Here is a 21,354-nt window from a genome sequence, read left to right as displayed (position 1 = left end):
TCCTAGCCCTGGTCGTGACACTTTGCCTTGAACATTAGAGCCGCAAAAAGGTTTGTGCCGTTATATTTGACCAGGACCTTAACTTTAATAAACATGTAAAGTAAGGCAAGATTCTTCCAATTACACAATATTTAAAAAATCAGATCCATATTATCAGCTAATCCCCTCTTCTCCTGCCTCAACCAAGCCTTTCTGTCTCACCTAGAGTACAGCTGGTTCAAAATTCTGCTGCCAGTCTGACAAAAACAAGCCGCAGATTCCATATCGATCGATTCTTGCCTACCTTCATTGGCTCCCTGTTAGCTTCAGAATCAAATTCAAAATTGTATTAATCACTTTCAAAGCCCTGCATGGCCTAGCCAGACCAATCTATATCTCTGATCTGCTGAACCGTTACTCCACCTGCCGGTTACTCAGATCCACAGATCTAATCGCTCTAATCTTACATCAAAAGGTGACCATGCTTTTAGTGTTTTAGCTCCATCACTGTGGAACAACCTCCCTCAATTCATTTGATCAGTCCAATCTGTTGATTGTTTTAAGAAGCTCCTGAAATATTATTTTTATAGGTTAGCGTTTTCATAAAGCCTTACTTACTCGTTCATTTCATTGAGTATTTGTAAGTGCACAATATAATCAGATATTAGGGGGTGACAGTAACTTGATATTGCACAGCACATTGCCCTTACTATTTCTTTTCTTCATGATGCGTAAAAATCAAAACAAAGAAATGCATTTAATACAACTAAGAATCTGTTTTATTTTTACTCGTAATAAAGATGCAAGATGTAGCGTTTAAGTAATGAATCATATATTTTAGAAAAATGTATAGTTATGTTACATTACAGTATTATACTATATTAGCAGAATTCAACAAGCCAATCAGAGTGTACAACTTACCAAGCCAATCAGAGGGAAGTATTGACCAGTATACACCAGTGTCAAAAAAGAGCAAATGTTTAATCACTATACTTGCACTGAACCATTTATAACCTAAATATCTAAACCTTTTAGTTATTAATATCTGATTCCATCAGCCACTGATTCCCCATAAACACATAATGAGCATGTCACAAATATGTTATGTTACTGGAATGGTATGTTATTGGAAATATTTTTTCTATATACTGTATATTATAAAGAAATGTGGCATGAAATAATCCACCATAGACAATACCAGTAAAGGAAGCTCAATGACCAGTAGCAAAAAAAGCTCCCCAGTTTGAATCTCACCGTGTAAATGTGAAGCAGGGCGTTGCTGATAAAGTCCTGCTTGCTCAGCGAAACTAACCATACCATTGCCTTGAGCTACAACCATTATTCCTGAAGCACACAGACAGTGCTATGGAAATGGCCAAAAAAAACGATGCACAGTGAACATACATTCACTCCTGCATGTATTACTGTAGGAGAGAAACAGTTCGTTATTTTTATATTGAGTATGCATCAAAAGAGAAAAATGATTTACGGACACCGCAGCGGTTTCGCGTAGACTGCTTTTCCATCACTCCAGAACATCTGTGGTCGTCATTCGATAAAAGGAGAATTACCACGGAACAGATTCAGGAAGTTACAGACAGACTGCACATCAATCGTTATTTGAAAGAGTGTATATCCGTTTTTGGCCTCTCAGTCACAGATGATTTTGCAAAAGGAAGTGCCAGGGAAGGGTCAAGCAAGGACGGCGTTTCGAGCACACACAGTAGGAGCTAAGACATAAGACTTAAGATAATATCAAACCAACCTGATATTTTCGCAAAAGTCCCAGATTAGTCTGCTGCTCTTAAAGACCTTTCAGACAAGAGTGCTCCTTATGATTTGACTTATGATCTGGAAAGTTTATGTGGCGAGTCAAAAACCCAAGCTAAATTGATACTAGGCATAACACTACGTTTAAGGAGTCGACAGTACTTTCAGCCCCATCCACATTTTCACTCTTACTGAAAATAATCCAAATGATGATCGCATTAACAATAGGTGTGCATTACCAATATGATTGCAGTTATTATTTTTGCAGTTATAATTACAAACACATATTTAACATACTGTATTTGGTACACATATCAAAGGAGTTTTTGGGGGTTTTTTTTAACCTGTGTTGTCAGCATACTGGGCATGCAACACAGTATTTCTATGCCATCGCATTCAGGACAGAGTAGGTCTGCAGGTGGAGTTCAAGTTCTCAACCTGCAATGCAACTCTTTATTAATTCTTAAATCATCAAGAACTGCTGCAATAACTCTGTCCTGTGGATGACCTGTAGAATGACAAGTGCACAGTTTTGGTTATGGAAAACCACCACAAACCCCCCTCTTTGGAGAACTATTTATCATGTTTGGGTCTATAAACAACTGATCACTACTCCAAGAGGGGGAGAATCACCACGGGTGTGACAAATAAACATAGAAACAAATAACATTTACACAAAAACATGAACATTGGATGACAACATGTATTGAAAAATAGTGAATTAGGTCCAGCAAAACTGGAACTACAACTGGTCACGTGGCCTCTTCCTGTCATAATTATGGCAGCAAATGAGGGAGGAAAGGAGAGGAATGCAACCAGGAGGGTGTTGGGGTGCACTTGAAGCAGGTGTGGTGGTGTGTGCGTGTGATGGGACCGCCTGTATGTGTGTGTGTGTGTGTGTGTGTGTGTGTGTGTGTGTGTGTGTGTGTGTGTCATGTCCACCGGTCAGTGTATATGACTTGTCCCCATTGGTATTGGTGTAGAAGGTCGGTATTTTGTCGCGGCGCCTCCATGCAGCGGAATGGGCCCCAAGGCCCCCACGAACTCCGCAGCCCTGTGGAAACCCTACGGCTGCATGAAAGCCCCGAGTACCCTGCCCTGCGGCCACAGAAGACCCCCAGGCCCCCAGAGAAGCCAGAGGGCCGTGGAGCAACCCCACGCCCAGCCCCGAGGATCATGACCCAGTCCCAGGGAGCACGAGGAGACCCCGCCCCCCAGGGGCGCACACATACAACTGACCTCCAGGTGCAGGGAAAAGAGCCAGCCGCCGGCACAGAACTCGGGCCAGGGGCGTAAGGCATGGACCGCAGGCCTCGATCCCGGCCCCACGGCGACAGACCGACACCCCGCCCGAGCCACCCGCCCCACAGGCGAGCCGGCAGGACCCCATGCCCACCCCACCGCAGCCAACCACACGCCCCACCCAGCGTGAGTGCCAAGTGCCCATACACGTAGCAAGTGCGGGGCACCTCGATGTTACCCCGGCTTCTTTCACACCTCTCCTCTCCCTCACTGCCTGTTTCTCACACACACACGCACACACGCACACACACACACACACACACACACACACACACACACACACACACACACACACACACACACACACACACACACACACACACACACACACACACACACACACACACACACGCTAATACTCATACAGCGTCAGTGCTGCCTGCCCACGCGGACATCTATCCAGTGGTTCCCGTCAACAAGGAGATGTCAAAATGAATGCTAGAAAGCCACATTATGTGCACAGAAACTTCACTTTCTTCTCTGTCATCATCACTTCCATCCCATCCTCAGTCGTTCCTTCCATCTTCAACCACACCCTCTCTCTCTTTCTCTCTATCACTCCCTTGCTCTCTCTCCGAATCAGAGGAAATCAGATTGTAGAAGATCTGTATTGCCTCGCAACCAGGTGACCTCTCCCATTTGTCTTAAGAGCCTAAGTGTGTGTGCGTGCGTGCGTGGATAAGTTATGGGAACAAGAAAATATCAACGTTGACGAAAGGCATCAAACTCTTCTGTGCTAGTATACACACACACACACAGCAACTTCCATACAGCCACAGAAATCACTGTCCTGCACGGCAGACACACCATAGCCCACGCGTCATCTACAGGTAACGATAAACAGAAGCGTACATGCATCAATTCTTCTCCACCTCTCCCTCTCCATGGTGAATTGCGAAAGAGGATGACATCATGTTATTGCAGCCTAGGGCGTCGGCACCCGATTACCATGCATAGCACACACACTCTGCGCCTGTTCTTTTTCCCAGGGGAGACACCATGTCAATACTGCCCAGTAGGCAAATGGAGGTTTCTCCCCCCCCCCCATATTCGGACTGTACAACAGAGTGCTTGTATTAGAAAGAGACTTGTTACCAAGGAAGTTCTTTCATTCTTTCTTTCTTTCTTTCTATCCTCTCAATAGCCCCGCCCTGTTTTGTGTTTTTCCACATTTGAGATTTGCTTAATCCTTATTTTGTCGAAAAAAGAACTACAAATGCTTTCAAGTCCCTTTCTAAAGCTGTCCGTCAAGCCAATGAATTAATTACTTGACGGTATATTATGTTATTTAGCAGACTTACAACTTACAACTTATTCAACAAAATTCATTTACAACAACACTAACATTCATAGTTTATAACAGGAGTGTTCAATCTTTTTCCGCCCAAGGACCCCTTGCATTTTAAGCCCGGCCTATAATTACATATTTATAATGCCTCATTAACCTATTTATATACAAAATTATGATGCTTACAGTTCCTGTGTGTTTTTGTCTCAGATTTATATGTATTCTAATTAGTTTCATTCCGTTAATAGTGGAAGAAATAGAGTGAAGTCCACCTTTTTCTTGTTTTCACAAATAGAATAAACACTTCACACATAGGGTTTGAAATGCTGTTTAGGCTTTTTATTATAATCTATATTCTATTTATAAAAATCAATTTTTTTTTTCGAGACCTGGTCTGTGTATATAAAATGATGAAATCCACCTTTTCTTCTTTGCTTTCACAAATAAAATATAGTTTTCACAGATCTGAAATAATCAATTAAAAATCAATACAAAAATACAAACCATTTACCATGTGTTTTTATTGAAGTGAGGCCATGCACCGGTTATGTCTATACACAGTACATTACTAGAAATTCAGAATGTTTTGAACGTTACTAAAAAAAATATATTGTTTTTGAATGCACCATAATGTCAGAAACAGAAAATTGCCTTCTTTCAGCTGATTACTGAAATTTAAAAAGGCAGCCGTTTTATCATTAATTGTTGGAGTTTACGCAACCATTTATTATTTTGTCTTTTGTCTACATTCAAAATCTTTTCACAAAACTTATTTTGACATAAAATAAAATATTATTAATATATATCAATACTGCACCTGTGAGATCCATACTGATTGGTCCAGGTGCCTGGTCACACAAAAGGGTCAGTCTGGTCACCTGCATGTTGGGGATGGAAGGATCTGGGGGAAAAAAAGGGTGATTATTCTTTCTCCTTTATTCGTTTGCATGGTCCTCCATCTATTCATTCATTAGTTTTTTTGTGTTTTGTGTCTCATTCAATCACTAACTTACGCAGTCCATATTGTCAGCTATTATCTGTCCATCTATCTATCTATCTATCTATCTATCTATCTATCCATCTATCTATCTATCCATCTATCCATCTATCTGAACCACAGCAAAAATGTATTCTCTGCTCTTTGTTTAGTCTGTCAAATACTCATTGTTTTAGATGACGCAAGGAGGTGATTCCGCTCTACTCCATTCGGTCCTATTCCAATCCACTCAATTTGATCCAGTTATGTTACATTCTGAGACTGAGATTCTGATCTCTGACTCCTGAGCAGAGGAGTCAAAGCTCCTCTGCTGCTATCCATTATCATGGTCTAACAGCTGGATCTGACCTGCTGAGGTGAGCAGCTCTCCTCTGAGGTGTGTTGCTACTGTATCCAATGTTGCAGCTACCTCAATAATAGCACTTGCTCAGTGGTGCGCGTGTGCGCGTGCGTGCGTGTCTCACACAGTGTGACTCACACAGTGAGTTACACATGCACAGCTCACAGTTCTTCTTGTTTGCAGATCAAGATATTCAAGACCCAAGAGAGAGGCAGTATGTGAGTAACAAACGACTGACGCCACACCGTGTGTGGCACGGTGGCGCAGTGCATTGCACTGCTGCCTCACAGCAAGAAGGTCCTGGGTTTGATTCCCGCCTGGGGCGCTGTTGGCACCGTGCTCCGGCGGGTTATCCTCCAAAAACAGGAGCCTTTCTGTTTGGAGTTTGCATGTTCTCCCCGTGTTCACATGGGGTTTCCTCCACCTCACGTCAGTAAGGACCCCCACCAAAAACATGCACCCATCACGGTCTGACCAGCGATGGACACTTATCACCTGGTCCCCGGGCGCGTCCACGTACGCTGCCCACTGCTCCTGGCTGTGCCCCCGGAGGAAGGACAAGCCAGGATGGGTCAAAAGCAGAGGATCCATTTCACCGGCCACCATCAAGCATGTGCGTGTGTGTGTGAAAGCATGTGTTGTGGAGTGTCGTGTGACAATTAAAGACTGTTTCTTCTTCTTCTGGCTCTTTTGCCGGAGTGATTCCAGAATCCTGATTAATTTAAAGGATTTGCTCGCTACAAACCAAGCATTCCCAATTCTCACATCACACAATTCCTGAGTTCTCATAACTGCACAAGCATACAGTTTTGAATGACAGGGAGGATCATGGTACAGTACCTGACACTAAGGGGCAGGTGCCCAGCAGTGTCTCCTTATATTTGTTGAGGCTCTCATCATCCTTGTCCAGCTCCTGGATCTCCCGCAGAGACTTATGAGCCGGGGGGGTATAGTTGAGCTCAGTCTCTTCCTCTTCCAACGCAACTGGCTTATCCTCCTTGTCGGACATCAGACCTTTCCCAGCAAAGAATCATCGAAAGAAAAGTTTAATAAGAGCGTTAGGGTTAGGGTTAGGTAGGTAGGACTAGGTAACCCCAATCCTTAGAAAACATTGAAAATATTTGTTAAAATCTGGGTTTTAGGAGGTCTGTTTGGTACTTTGGATGTAATTTATGGAATGTAATGTATTATTGCATACATTTGCTTCTCTTAAGCACAATCTATTTTTTCAGGTTTATCTGAAATGCCTTGTCTCGTGACTAAGTTGCATCTGATGTTGATACTTTGAAATATGAGGAAGGGTCAGCAAACAGCATAAGTGTGCTTGATTGCCATTTTCACTGGATTTTACTAATGTTCAAAAAATTTGTGAGGCTTTATTCAGATTGGAAGTTTCTCGGAGTTAGCGCAGGTGTATTAAAAGAATGTTAACATAGGAATGATAATAATCGTCTGATAATAATGGCAGCAGCAATTACACCCTTCATCTGCTCTGATGTCAGCGCCTTCTAGACCTGTCTGCTCTGTCCCCTCTCCTGTGGAGGTTCACAAACAGTTCTAGTGACTAATATTTTTTTTTGTTTGTGTTTGTCTTTTATGTATGTCCTGCTTTTTCTTTTTTAATAATCCGGAGTTTCAGAGTTTTTTTTCTGCCAAACTCAACTTGTTTTGTTTTTTTTTCTGTCAGAGAGATGCATCACTGAATTGAGCTTTTCTGAGCTGTTGAGATCTCCATGATGCACAAAGTCCATCATTCAACACACAAATATGCGACTAGAAGACGTTACTATTCACTGATTGTGTAATGAGCCGCACCCCTAGTAATCCTAGTTAATTTCATGCAGAATGCAAGCACAATTTACATGAAAGACGCAGCGTGATGCAAGTGATTTTCTGTGAGTGCATGTTAAATACAGTGTGGTTCAACTTACAAGACATATACACAACAAATACTGTTCCTTCTGATAAAATGTAGAAAACAATTTGAATAGCAGCAATTCATAACGACTGATGACCCAGGACAGGAAGTGTACTAGTGCATCGATATTTACGGGCAAATAAGTTTGCTATCGGCACATAATTTCCAGCTGACTTTTTAGTTAATCAAAGCATGAACGCCAATCCACCCCAATGAGCATGTAGTATTACAATAACGTTAGCAAAAATTTGCTCTGACGATTGATGAACAGCCAGATACATAATGGCCACTCCCTACTCTAATGATGTGAGGAACTGAACATTGGAGGCAGATGATCCGCTGTGGTGCCTCCTAACGGAAGCAGCCCAAAGACAAAGTGTTATTGTGTATTAGTATTAACCCAGGCTGTGTTTAACTGTTCATAATGAGACATCTCCGTATACATCAGCTCAGAGTTGTGAGGACGTAATTGCATGAAACAGATATTGTAAAGACACACACACACACACACACACACACACACACACACACGGTTGTGTGTTACAGATTCTGTGAACGCTCAGGCAATATCGAATGAGCTAATTAGGAATACTAGCGTAGGGTTCAAGTTCAAGAGATTATTTTTCACATACATATATGTCATATACATACGGTCATACACAAGGGGTTCAACACAGCACGCACACACAGTGCAGTAGATAGGGTTAAAAACACCTTTGATTCCTACATTTATGATATTGATACTCTAGCATGCTCTCTTGCACACACACACACACACACACACACACACACACACACACACACACGACAATGATGGAAGGAGATAAGGACTTCTGATTGAATGCATCGGAGAAAAATCACACAGTGGAAATCTACAGTGTCTCAGATGTTTGTGCATGGACATATGTGTGCATTAGTGTGTGTGTGTGTGTGTGTGTGAGCAATGGCATATGAGAGAATGGCTGCACATCGAAAAGAAAACTAATCTGTGAGTGTGTGTGTGTGTGTGTGTGTGTATATATACACGCATCTACGCATTTTTGTGTGTACATGTTAATCTTATTTACAGCAGCACCCCACCCACCCGGGGCAAAATACAGGCGGCTATCGCCATGGCAACCCTTTCAACTCTCTCTGCGATGACATCACCATTACTGAGGTTCCCTCTTTCAAGCAGGGCTGAAGACCACACTGTAGCCAATGGTTTGGCTAGTACATTTTTATTTTTTCCCCAATGAAAATCAAAGTGTCCTTGTTTAGTAATGAAAGTAGTCAATCTTCTACTAGGGTGGGGCTGTTTTTCTGTGATGAAAAGATCGGGATCGGGAAGTACTGGATATCAACATGAGATTTTGACGTTGTCTATAGTGTGGTACAAACAATTTTGTTGTCAAAGTTAATGGTAAATGGTGGAAGTTCTATGATTTCAAAGGCCACACTTTGACGAACTCCTCAAACCGAGTTATATGCCCTCCATAGAAGGATCCAGCTGATAGTTAGGCACAATACAGATTCTGTCCCGACCGTGGAACTATGGACCTGTCTTTCCACTATCATGGATACTTGAGGGGTCATGAGAATTGACCAGACCAGTCTACATGTGTTTTGTGGACTTGGCAAGAGCTTGTGACTGTGTGCCCTAAGGGGTTGTCTGGGAGGTGGCATGGGAGTATGGGGTAAAAGGGCTGCTGTGGTGTGCTAATTGAGGTGGTTCAGGCACCCTTTGGAGGTGTACCTGGAACAGTGAGGTCGACCCAGGAGCCGCTCGATAAATTATATCTTTCAGCCGGCATGATAGTGCCTCGTAATGAAAGCCAGGGAATCGCTGGAGGAAGTTACTGGGGTAAAGGACGTCTAGGTTACTTTGGTGCCTCCGTGACCCAGACAGAGATGCAAAAATGGTCAGATAATTATATCCCACTCCCCTTCACCATTCTTTCATGCATACTTCCACACAAACTTTGAGATGAGTATCCTTACAATTATTATCGATACTACTACTCATTTTTAAATACTTAAATTTCCATCATCTGCAGTTTCTTTACGCACAGGTATTAATTCCTCTTTCTTTTAAAAAATGTTCCTGCCCTCTGCAGCCAACAGAGAAGTTCCCATGCATAGCTCTTAGCTTCGATGCTAGGTGGTCCAGTTGCGCTCCTGCCATGGGTGGAATTACTCTCAGATGGAGAGTGGCTCTAATTCTACTGAAGCCCTGAATTATGTAGATCAGGGCTGCAAATCTGAACAGCTTGTTTCACCTCGTTTTCTGAAATAGACAGCTCACAAAAAACTGACCGAGTTGTCTTATTTGATAGTTTGTGTGTTAGTAGGCCCATCAGAGACCCAAACGTATGTACACAAGCACTGAAAAAGTTTTTCCTAATAGGTTCCATTTAATACAATCCACATCCTAGACAGAGAATGCCTGTTTTTACAAACCAGTTTCTTGTGTGTCTGTATAGAGATATGACTTTCGTCGAGCTGACCGGTGATATACTGTACACCGATCAGCAGCAACATTAAAACCTCTGACAGGTGAAGTGAATAACATTGCTCATCTCATTCCAATGGCACCTATCAAGGGGTGAGATATATTAGGCAGCAAGTGAACAGTCAGGTCTTGAAGTTGTAAGCAGCAAGAATTGTCAAGCGTCAGGATCTGAGCGAATTTGACAAGGTCCAAATTGTGATGGCTAGACGACTGGGTCAGAGCAATTCCAAATTGGCAGCTCTTGTGGGGTGTTCCCGGTATGCACCCCACAGATCCAACTCTTCTCATCATCATTGACCGGAAGTCCTCCCTCGCTCACCCGCCGTGCATTATACCAAAGAGTCGTAAAATATTTTTACTGAGTGACTCTTCAATAGCAGAGTATCCAAAAACAGCATAGCCTTTCATCACTACCCAAGTATCAGTGAGCATGTGTGTGAGAGAGCAGAGCACAGCTGCCCTCCCCTTATGGAAAATAGGCTCAGAGAAAGAGAGAGCTGACAGATTTCCTCTGGATACACAAACCCCAAAAACCTGGAGACGCTATACCTTCATAAATGATTTATCTTCACATATCAAACAATGCCAAGCTCGGCCCCATAAGCCTATGTATCCAAGCACCTCCCCGCACACATGTTTTCGACCAGTGCCGTAAGTAGTTCATAGTTCAAACCAGTTTCCCTTTATGACAAGGGAGGGCACAAGGACCAATATTCCTTCCCTATGAACTAGCAACCACTGACTAGTTACCACTAGTAACTATCAATTTGTATTTATATTTTAAAGGTGCGAGCTTGGTGCCCCTAGAAATGTACAAGCTAATATTGGACCCAACAAGGTGTTTCGATGTGGATAAATATTTTAACTAATTTCAACTACATTTCTGGCACATTTTCACCCCGTACCAGCAGTTCTTCACTGTCAGCAAGGCTGGTGTTGACAAACACAAGATACAGTATGTCCAAATGTTATCTGTTGTGGTTTGATGAACAATGCTTCAGGTACAATAACTCGTTGTGCACTCGTAGTGCAAATTGACCACGATGTGATGGCAGACCAAAGCCGCTGTACCAAGACCCCTCTGCTACAAGGCTACTAAGCCATGTGGAAAAGAAGCAATGAATGTTGGTGTAGTTTCTATTGTAACCTTTAATTGTTGATACTTGCCACTGATTGTCCAGTGTTACTGATTGAGACTGTAAGTAATGATTTCACTGTTGGAAAGATAAAAGACAGCAACTGCAATGCAAAAGATGGATGCAGTTATTCCTGTCAGAGAGATAGTATAGATAGCATAAGAGATTAAGCAGTCAATTATAGCTTCTGAAACTCTGATGATACTGAACATACTGCACATACTGCTATTGTGGCATGTATCAGGAATTGACAGGAAGGGGGGTACAGCGGTCTGACAAAGGCCTTTAGCCACTGGAGCGAACTCCAAGACCAAGGAGATTATGGTGGATTCTCACAGGTCTAAGTTCCCTCTTCAGCCAGTTAGTATCTGCGGGGGAACATTGAGGTGGTGCAGACCTACAATACAAATTTCTAGGTGGGCATCTGGATAACAAGCGAGACTAGTCCTTAACACAGATGCCCTTTCCCGAAAAGGGCAGAGCCGGCTCTTTTTCCGAAGGAGGCTCAAATGCTTTTACATCTGCAGGAAAATGCTGCAGATGTTTTACCAGTCAGTGGTAGCAAGTGTCCTCTTTTATGCTATGTTCTGCTGGGGAGGCTGCATGAAAAACAAGGACATGGGGTGGCTAGATAAGCTGGTGAAAAAGGCTGGCTCAGCGCTTCGCCAGTGGTTGGACTCACTGGGGACTGTGGTGGAGAGATGCACAATGAGTAAGATACAGGCCATCCTGGACAATAACGATCATCCCCTCCACAATATTCTGGTAGGCCAGAGAAGCAGCTAGAGCGGGCAGCTCATCTCGCTGCACTGCAGGACCGAACAGTCCAGGAGATCCTTTGTCCCCACCCCACACGTTGCCAATTGCTAATAGCCAGTAGCTCTCTCTCTCTCCCTCTCTCTCAATTATTGAATCACTGGACTCTGTGCAATAATGCTGAATTTTGTTGTCTATTGTCTCTAATCTACATTGTGTGAGCTACTGGACACCTGACTTTCTCCAAGGGCATGAATAAAGTATGTATCTATCTATCTAAACCAGCTTCTCCCAATTTAAATGCACAGAGACACTGCTAAAAATGTCAAAAGACATTGCTAAAACCAAAACTATGTGTGTGACCTTATTTACAGCAGCCGCAAATTCAACTTGTGCAATAAGTAATTTTCTTCAAACTACAGTTTAAAGAGTTCCATTTTTCCAAACAAAAAATGTATGTTTACAATTTATTTGAACGTAAATGATATCTTTGAAACTTATATTCTCAGACAAAGTCAGCACTCACCCACCCTAAGTGAACAGCCTAGGCTGTGTCCTTCTTTCCCCTCTCTTCGAAGAGGCCTTCTTAATGGCCTCTCTGAACTCGTCCCACACCCGAACTTTCGCAAATGATGTCGACCTCTTTACCTCAGTCTGTGATCTCCAGCATGCACTTGACCGGTTTGCATCAGAGTATGACATGGTGGTAATGAGGGTCAGCACCTCCAAATTGGAGTCCGTGGTTGCTGGCTTGTCACGTCTGGGTGAGGAGAGAGCAGCTGACCGAAGTGGAGGAGTTTGGGTATTTCAGTAGTATTCCTCCACGTGGCCTCCCGTGTAAGTAACAAGATATGGTGCAAGACCAGCTTGTGAAAAAATGTCGCCACCCAATCACCCAGCTGGAAGACCAAGGTGCAAGAGGCCGGGGGGACGCAGGTCCATGTCAGGGCAGGCGGCCATCCCAACCATCGAGCGCCAAGGAATTCCAGTGCTTCAACTCAATGTCGAGGGCCTTACCACCGCCAAATTGGAGGTCATACACCATCTGGCCAAAACTAATGTAGTAGCAGCTGTCCTTCTTCCGGAGACCCACTGCACTGAAGAGGACAAGCTCAGACTGCCCGGGTTCCATCTCGCTGGGTCCATCTACAGTAGACAGCATGGCCTGGCAACCTTTGTGAGGGATGACCTCAACTGGACAGACAGTAGCCAGTCCCCACCTGGCTCCAGTGTTGAGTGGCTGGTCACTAAAATCCAGGACACATCAGTGGTCAACGTGTATAAGTCCCCACCATCAACGGTGCTCATGTTGGCCCTCCCGCTGGTCCCAGCACCCGCCATCACAGAGGACTTCAACTGCCAGCATACCGACTGGGGATACAGCGATACATCTGCAGATAGAGAGACGTTGTGTGAATGGGCCTCCGGCGCCAACGCTCTGCTCCTGTACAATGCAAAACAGCACCCAAGCTTCTACTCTTCCCGATGGAACACCCATACCAACCCGGACCTGGCCTTCGCCTTGAGCTGCAGCGCTGACCCCACACCAGAGAGACACATCCTCGATAGGTTTCCCCGATCACACCACCGACCGTCCATCATCCAGGCTCCCTCCCTGGTGCAGCCAGTACCAGGTAAGCCCATCAGGAGATGGAACTTCAGGATGGCCAAATGGCAGTCATACACAGCTGAGACAGAAAGAAGATCAGCCTGTCTCCCGGACCCAGATTCTGCCGATGTGGACGCTGCGTATGCTGCCTACTGCAAAGTCCTCCTAGGGGCAGCAAAGAAATCCATCCCACGAGGCTACAATGAGAGCTATATCCCGGGCTGGGATGAAGAATGCATCCAGCTCCTGCAAGACCACCAGCAGGCTAGCTCAAAGGAAGATGTGGTTGCGACTGCAACGGCACTACTCCAAAAGCTGGATGCGACCCGTAAGGCTAGATGGACTGAAGTTGTTGAGTCAATCGACTTCACCCACTCCAGCTGCAAGGCATGGCTGACCATCAACCAGCTGACTGGCAGAAAAGCATCACCCCCACATGCCCGGTGACAGCAGATGCCATCGCATCCCTGCTTCTCAAGAATGGCCGTTTCCCTGGAGCAGACAAGAATTTCACCCTCCTGACATCGCGCAAGATTTCTACCTTCTCTTCTGCCAGTGCCGATGCCAACCTATCAGGAGACTTTACCACAGCCGAACTCAGTGCAGCCATCAGCAAACTAAAGCAAGCCAAGGCACCAGGCCGTGATAACATCCACCCGGAATTTGTGATCCACCAGAGTGCGACAACATCTGCTTGGCTCTGCGCCTTCCTCTCGTCCTGCTTCCGGAGATCCAAGCTCCCCAAGACCTGGTGTTGTGCTTCAGTCATAGCCCTGCTGAAGCCAAACAAACCGTCGGAAGACCCCAAGTCCTACAGACCCATCTCGCTGCTCTGTGTTCCATTTAAGATTCTTGAGAGGGTGATCCACAGCCGCATTGACCCAGTGGTGGACCTACAACTTCCCAGGAAACAGGCCGGTTTCCGCCAGGGCAGGTCAACGGTGGACTAGGTAACACTGCTCACGCAAGACATCGAAGACAGCTTTCAGGCTAATGAGAAAGCAGGGCTGGTGCTACTGGACCTGACAGCCGCATATGACACCGTCTGGCACCGCGGACTCCATCTGAAGCTACTGAGGAAAATCCCAGATAGGCATATGGTGAACTTCCATCATGAAGATGCAGTCGAACCGCAGCTTCATCCTACAGACCAACAATGAGAAGTAGGCTCAGAAGACTGAGAAACGGGGTTCCCCAGGGTTCTGTCCTCTCACCGATGCTTTTCAACATCTACATCCATGACCTTCCAGATACAACATCTAGGAAATATGATTACGCAGATGAGCTGGCCATTATGCTGCGTCAACCGACATGGAAAGCGATTGAGAGGGCCTCAACCAGGAAATGGACATCTTGGCTACCTACCTCCACAGGTGGCACCTGCAGCTCAGTACTGGGAAGACGGTGTCCGCAGCATTCCACCTTAACAACAGGGAAGCAAAGAAGGAACTGGATGTGTTTGGGGATAACAAGCGTCTGGAGTTCCAGCAAGCCCCAAAGTACCTCGGCATACACCTGGATAGGACACTTACCTTCAAGCAACACCTAGAAGATGTGAGGGCCAAGGTGACATCAAGGGCCTCGCTTATCCAAAGTCTTGCTGGTACAAGCTTGGGGGCCTCGGCCAAGACACTCCGGATTTCTACACAAGCCCTGGTCTTCGCTGTAGCTGAATAGTGTGCCCCAGCCTGGTGGAGGTAGGAGCCCACATGTCAAAAAGGTTTACACCGTGATCAACAACTGTTTCCGGACAATAACCGGCTGCCTGAAGCCCACTCCTGTGTCCTACCTGCCAGTCCTTTCAGGAATGCCCTGGCCAGACTTCGACGAGAGGCTGCTACCATCAACCTTGCCAGAAAAGCCCAGACACACAGCTGGCATATCCTGCATGACACAACCGTTAAATCAGCGCCCCAAAACAGACTCAAGTCCAACAGATGTTCCGCTCCATTCCGGAGGACTTGTCGACTAGTGCATGGCTTGTGGCAACCTGGAAGCAGGGGTGGAACTCAGCTGGGCCATCACATATGCATTCAGGACCCGGGAGATGGTGTTGAAGGAGAACATCTACCATGCCGGCATTGGAACCTGCTGAACGGCCTGCGAACCGGAGTCAGCCGCTTCAAGTCATCTTTGAAGAAATGGGGCTTGGCAGACAGCGCAGCATGTGAATGTGGCGAGCCAGAGCAGACTGCCGAACACATAACCACCACCTATCCTCTGTTCAAACCACCGTCAGAGATCAGCCTCTTCCAAGTGGGACCAGAGATGAGGGCGTGGCTGCAAGACACTGAGTTGGACATCTGAGGATGATACACGAAAGAAGAAGTAGTATTCATGAGTGAGGGTAAAAGAGAGTGTGATATCGACGGATGGATAGGTGCAGCATCCATCTGCAGTAATGCAGGCACTGTATCGGACCGTTGTGGTCAATCTTCAATCCGTCAATCTTCATTCCAACCCAAGTTGATCCTGAGTATTAAGAGGAAAAATTTGAGGTGGTTCAGGCATATGGTAAGGATTCCCCCAGTGTTGATTTCCCGTTTTAGTTTTTACTTTTCAGATAATAGAGAAGCATTGCAGCGCATCACAGGACCAGTGGCAGCTTTTACAATGCCGAAAAAGTTAATGTAAATGGAAATATAATACATTGCAGTTTCTTCTGTCAAGCTATAGCGAGCCAGGAGAAACAGAGCATTAAGAAGAAGGATTACGGTCTAGCCGTCTTTGGTAACTCCAAATTATGTAATCCTGGCCATGTCACTGTGACGTTGCACATTTGTACTCAAGCCAATGACCTGTTGGCTGTTCCTTTTAAGACCTAACTATCTACCTCTGAGGTTTTTGCAAGGCATTTTTGTGTCGTTTACATCCAACTGTGATCCATCCTAACATTGTGGGACTAAAGATGCAGCACCTCGGTGCTCTCGTGGTGAACAACAGGAAATTACAATCATGTCCCCCTCTCCAAAACTCTGACAACCCTCACCAAATATGCGACCTGTAAGACAAGAGAGTACAGGATTCTGGACCTGATGTATGCCAAATTTAAGGAGGCTCCAACGCCCTGCTCCCCCGCAATGGATCAGATCACAACCCGATACACTGTGTACCTGTGTACAAGCCTGTGGTCAGGCAGCAGTCTGCCATCAGCAGGACAGTTAAGGTGTGTGTGATGTGAGGATGATGTGGTTTGAGCAGCCACACCTGACTTGGATCTAGGTAATTGGGATCAGAGCGGCTGCATACCTGTTGCTTGTTGGTTGGTCTAACGAGCAACAGGCAAAACCCTCATCCCCAAACACGCAGGAGAGGAGCATGTGTCATGACACATGTCCATCTGCTCCTGGGCTTATTCCAACTGGCCCACTCTCTACAATAAACTGGTGTCTACAACCCCGTCTTCTGTGTCTCTGTGCCAGAGGTCCCTCAACACACCACTTGGGTGGTGTGTGGTAAGCGAAACTGCTACAGTGGGCTCTAAGGATGCTGAGGAGGACCTCCAGGTCAGGCTACAGACCTGACCAGACCTCTCCATCTCCATCAAGTGAAAATGTCTTGAAGCAACAACAGCTCAACCATGAAGCGGCCACACAAGCTCACAGAGCTGAGTGGTGACATGTTTTGTGCGTAAAAATCACCTTTCCTCAGTTACAACACTCACTACCGAGTTCCTAACTGCCTCTGGAAACAACGTCCGTACAATAACTGTTTGTCGTGAGCTTCCTGAACTGGGTTACTATGGCGAGCAGCTGCACACAAACCTAAGCTCACCATGCACAATGCCAAGTGTCGGCTGGAGTGGTAGAACTCACGCCACCATTGGACTCAGCAGTGGAAATGCATTCTTTGGAGTGATGAATCACCCTTCATCATCTGGCAGTTTAATGGACGAATCTGGGTTTGGCAGAAGCCAACAGAACGCTACCTGCCTGAATGCACAGTGCCAACTGTAATGTTTGGCAGTGGAGGAATAATGTCCTGGGGCTGTTTTTCACAGTTTGCGCTTGGCCCCCTAATTCCAGTGAAGGTGAATCTTAATGCTACAGCATACAATGACATTCTAGAGAATTGTGCACTTCCAACTCTGCGGGACAGTTTTGGGAGGGCCATTTTCTGTTTCACCATGACAATGCCCCTGTGCACAAAGAGATGCATAACAAAATGGTTTACTGACTCTAGTGTGGAAGAACCTGACAGAGCCTAAACATGAATCCCATTAAACACCTTTGGGATGAATTGGAACGCCTACTGCAAGCCAGACCCCTACGCCCAACATAGGTGCCTAACCTCACTGATGCTCTTGTGTTTGAATGGGAACAAGAAAATCCCTGCAGCCATGATCCAAAATCCATTGAAAAGCCTTCCCAAAAGAGTGGAGGCTGTTATAGCAGCAAAGAGGGACCAACTCCATATTAATGCCCAAGGTTTGAAAATGAAATGTTCAACAAGGAGATGTGTGCGTGGTCTTCCAGTGTCCACATATGTTGCGCCATGCTGTAGATGCCTTCATTGACAGGTATATTGTTCATGTCTAAGCATCGTTGCTGTGTTTTGTCATTCCTCTAACTGTCTGGTGTTTTCACTCGCCACTTCAGCACACCAAGACCCCACCTTGCTGCTCAAATATACAAAGCTCTGGCTCCATCCTGCTGAGATGACGGTGAACATAAACCCAAACTAGAGACTTCAAATTCTGGGTAACATCACAGATGATACATCAAATTTTTTATAAAGTCTATGTTCAGGCATTATGAAAATGGAGTGGTTGTTGGTTGCACCCTCAATCAAAACCAAAATTTGGCCCTGTCTTGGCTGTAGCAATTTTGCACTAATGAATTGATTGTATTTTGCAACTTTGACTTTCATTTTTAAAAGTGTTTTATTTCGTCCATTAATTTTATAGATTCATTTAAACTGAATAAATTTAATAAATGCATTTGTTAAGACTCTGTAAAGATTTTAATTTTTTGTTTTCAAAAAATGTGAATTCATGTTTTGTTATTGGTTGCAGAATATTGCACAATTTAAGAAAATTCCCTGTGGAATTATAATTTTTAATGTCATTGATTTTCAAGGGGGGGGGGGGGGGGGGCTGCTAAGGAAACTGTTTGCCAGTTTCCTTATTTAATAATCAGGTGACGTGGAGGCCTTAAGTTCAGGATCACACAGGATCGCCAGTACCCCTGCCCCCCAACACCACCCCCAAAGTCAATAACCAGAGTTTTATTTGAGCAGAAGCCATGTTCTTCTATACTTGGGAGGAGAGGAACTTTCTCTGAGCTCAGCTCAACCTTCCGATACAGTGGCCAAATGTGAACGGTGGTTCATTATGAAACCCATGACTGCCTGTTCATATCTTATTATATATTTAAACCTTTGTTAAAAGTACAGGGAATAGTTTTAATTTCTAATGAAGAGTAAAATATGGGCCCTTTAATCACCTCTCTTTAGTGATGCCTTCCTTTCCACACACCCACACACACGGTTACTAACTACATTAGGGAGACAGCAGTTCTGCTGATGGCAGAGATAACTGAAGCACAGCAGAGAAGTGGAAGAGGAAAGGAATGGCGAACAAAGTGGAAGAAACGAATAAGGGGAAGCAGTGGAGGGTGTGTGAAGGGGAACTAGCGTTCACACACACACACACACACACACACACACACACACACACACACACACACACACACACACACACACACACACACACACACACACACACACACACACACACACACACACACACACACACACACACATCTGGAGTGGAGGTTGCCAAACTGATTGACTGGGTCTTGAGTGTCTGCTCGCCCGTAGAACCGCATTCATCATCCACTGGAGACTGTGACGGATGGACGGAGGGATGGGCAAAGGGAGGAATAGAGAAGATATGTGTGTAACAGTATAAATTATCAGAAGTATAAGGTGGCCTTAAAAACCCACAGGGAAATAAAGAAATGGAAAGAAGAAATGGAAAGAAAAAACGACAAAAAAAAACCCCCAAAAAACAGCATTTTTATAGCATTTTTATTTTTTGGGGGATCGGAGTTAGTTCCAAAGGCTTTGTTTTACTCAAGGACCTGTGAGAGTATTGTGAGTTGTGTCTTTCATGTGCAAACTCTAGCTGCCTAGTTGCAGGTTCAGCTCTCTGTATTATCCTATCGTCTAATCATCTATTATCTTGTCACAAGATAAGATAACACTGTACTGATCCTCAGGGGGAAAGAGAGAGTCTCAAGTCAAGAAAGATAAGCAAACTGTGTACATATATTTTATTTGTGTGTACAGTACACATCTATAAACAGAAGTTAACAAGGAGAAGCACTTGTACAGCTGAAAGTAAAGTATAGCTAGTGTACTATGTAATAGTATGTCATCGTCTCTCTAAATGAATGATTTTTATGAATATATGAGCTCTGGAATATTAGAGTTTTGGTGTTATATCATACTGCATATCATATCATGAACCTCAATTGCACTGATTAACCCAAAATATATGATCATGTACAGTGACATTCTTCAACACTCAGTCTTTCTCTTGCTCTTTCCCTCTCACACACACACACACACACACACACACACACACACACACACACACACACACACACACACACACACACACACACACACACACACACACACACACACACACACACACACACACACACACCTCTGTGAAGGAGAACCCCAGGGCTGTTCCACCATCTGGAACAGCTAAGTACTACTGCAGTGTGTTACACACACACACACACACACACACACACACACACACACTACAGTGTAAATATGGGAAAACATAAACCTACATATACACACACACATACACCTGAGAAACTGTATTTCAACAATTGACAGTTTTGGTGTCATATTTGTTTTTGAAAAGCCTGCATGTGCATATACCCTCCCAGATATATGAGATGCACAATGCAATATACTGTATGGTTTGACTTGACTAAGACCTTGGTACACACCTCAAATGCCTCCACACACAATCACACTCACACTCTCACACACATGCAGGGATATATAAGGTGTGATCATAGGCTATTGATTTTTCCAGCTTTGGCTTGTCTTGGCCGTGTTTCATGTTGGACAAAAATGTCCACACCCAGCCAGACCAAAATGTATGGAGCGAGCGCGCACACGCACACATATTCACACACGTGTACCCGGAAACTGGGTTTTTACGCTAGGTTCCTAGACTAGTGACGTAGACTAGACCTAAATTACCCAAACACTCCATCGTCCGCATGATGATCAGCGAATAGCAAAGCCCTCACCAGGCACATGCACACATAGGTCCTGCATCTGGCGTCTCACCTTTGTAGCACATGGTCAGCCAAAGCAGCTCCAGTACCTGGCCCCCAAACTCACAGACGTCCAAGCCTAGCATGGCGTCTCGCTCGGGGGTGGGGTGGGGTGGTGTGATGGGGGTGGTGGAGCGGCTACACTCAGCCGGAGAACAGCGGAGAACCTTCCACAGGTAGCAGCAAACTACCGGCGCAAGTACGTGGTCGAAGTGCGGACAATCAGAAAAAAATGTCTTTTGAGGATAGAAACCAGGGTCAAACCGGCATCTCCGCTCAGCAGCAGCCGAGAAAGACACCGCCGCCGGAAGGAAGAGCGAAGAGAGGGGAAACAAGAGGAGTGACAGAAGGAGAGAAAGAGGAGGAGGCAGAGTGTGGGGGTTTCCTTGGGTGTGGTTGTAAGTGAGGGAGTGGATGAGGCGGCGGTAGTGGTGGCGGCGCTTGTGTAGCGTGGCGCA

General features: G+C 45.0%; 1 protein-coding gene across 4 annotated transcripts in view; it reads right to left on the bottom strand.

The window, feature by feature from the left end:
- Nucleotides 1–21,146, bottom strand: part of arhgdig (Rho GDP dissociation inhibitor (GDI) gamma) — a 53,604-nt gene extending 32,458 nt beyond the window's left edge. For all 4 annotated transcript variants that reach the window (XM_080009613.1, XM_080009612.1, XM_080009615.1 and 1 more), the window contains exons 1-3: nucleotides 20,910–21,146; nucleotides 6,517–6,690; nucleotides 5,157–5,240 (exon numbers count right to left, since the gene is read on the bottom strand). In XM_080009613.1, coding sequence (XP_079865739.1) covers nucleotides 5,157–5,240; nucleotides 6,517–6,690; nucleotides 20,910–20,982 — 331 coding nt within the window. In that variant the 5' untranslated portion in view covers nucleotides 20,983–21,146. The remainder of the gene's footprint in view (nucleotides 1–5,156; nucleotides 5,241–6,516; nucleotides 6,691–20,909) is intronic.
- Nucleotides 21,147–21,354: the final 208 nt, after the last annotated feature.

This window comes from Zeus faber, assembly GCF_960531495.2.
Source record: "Zeus faber genome assembly, chromosome: 11".
Taxonomy (NCBI): domain Eukaryota; kingdom Metazoa; phylum Chordata; class Actinopteri; order Zeiformes; family Zeidae; genus Zeus; species Zeus faber.
The sequence above is the reverse complement of the archived record's forward strand: the minus strand, read 5'-3'. Positions and strand labels throughout refer to the sequence as shown.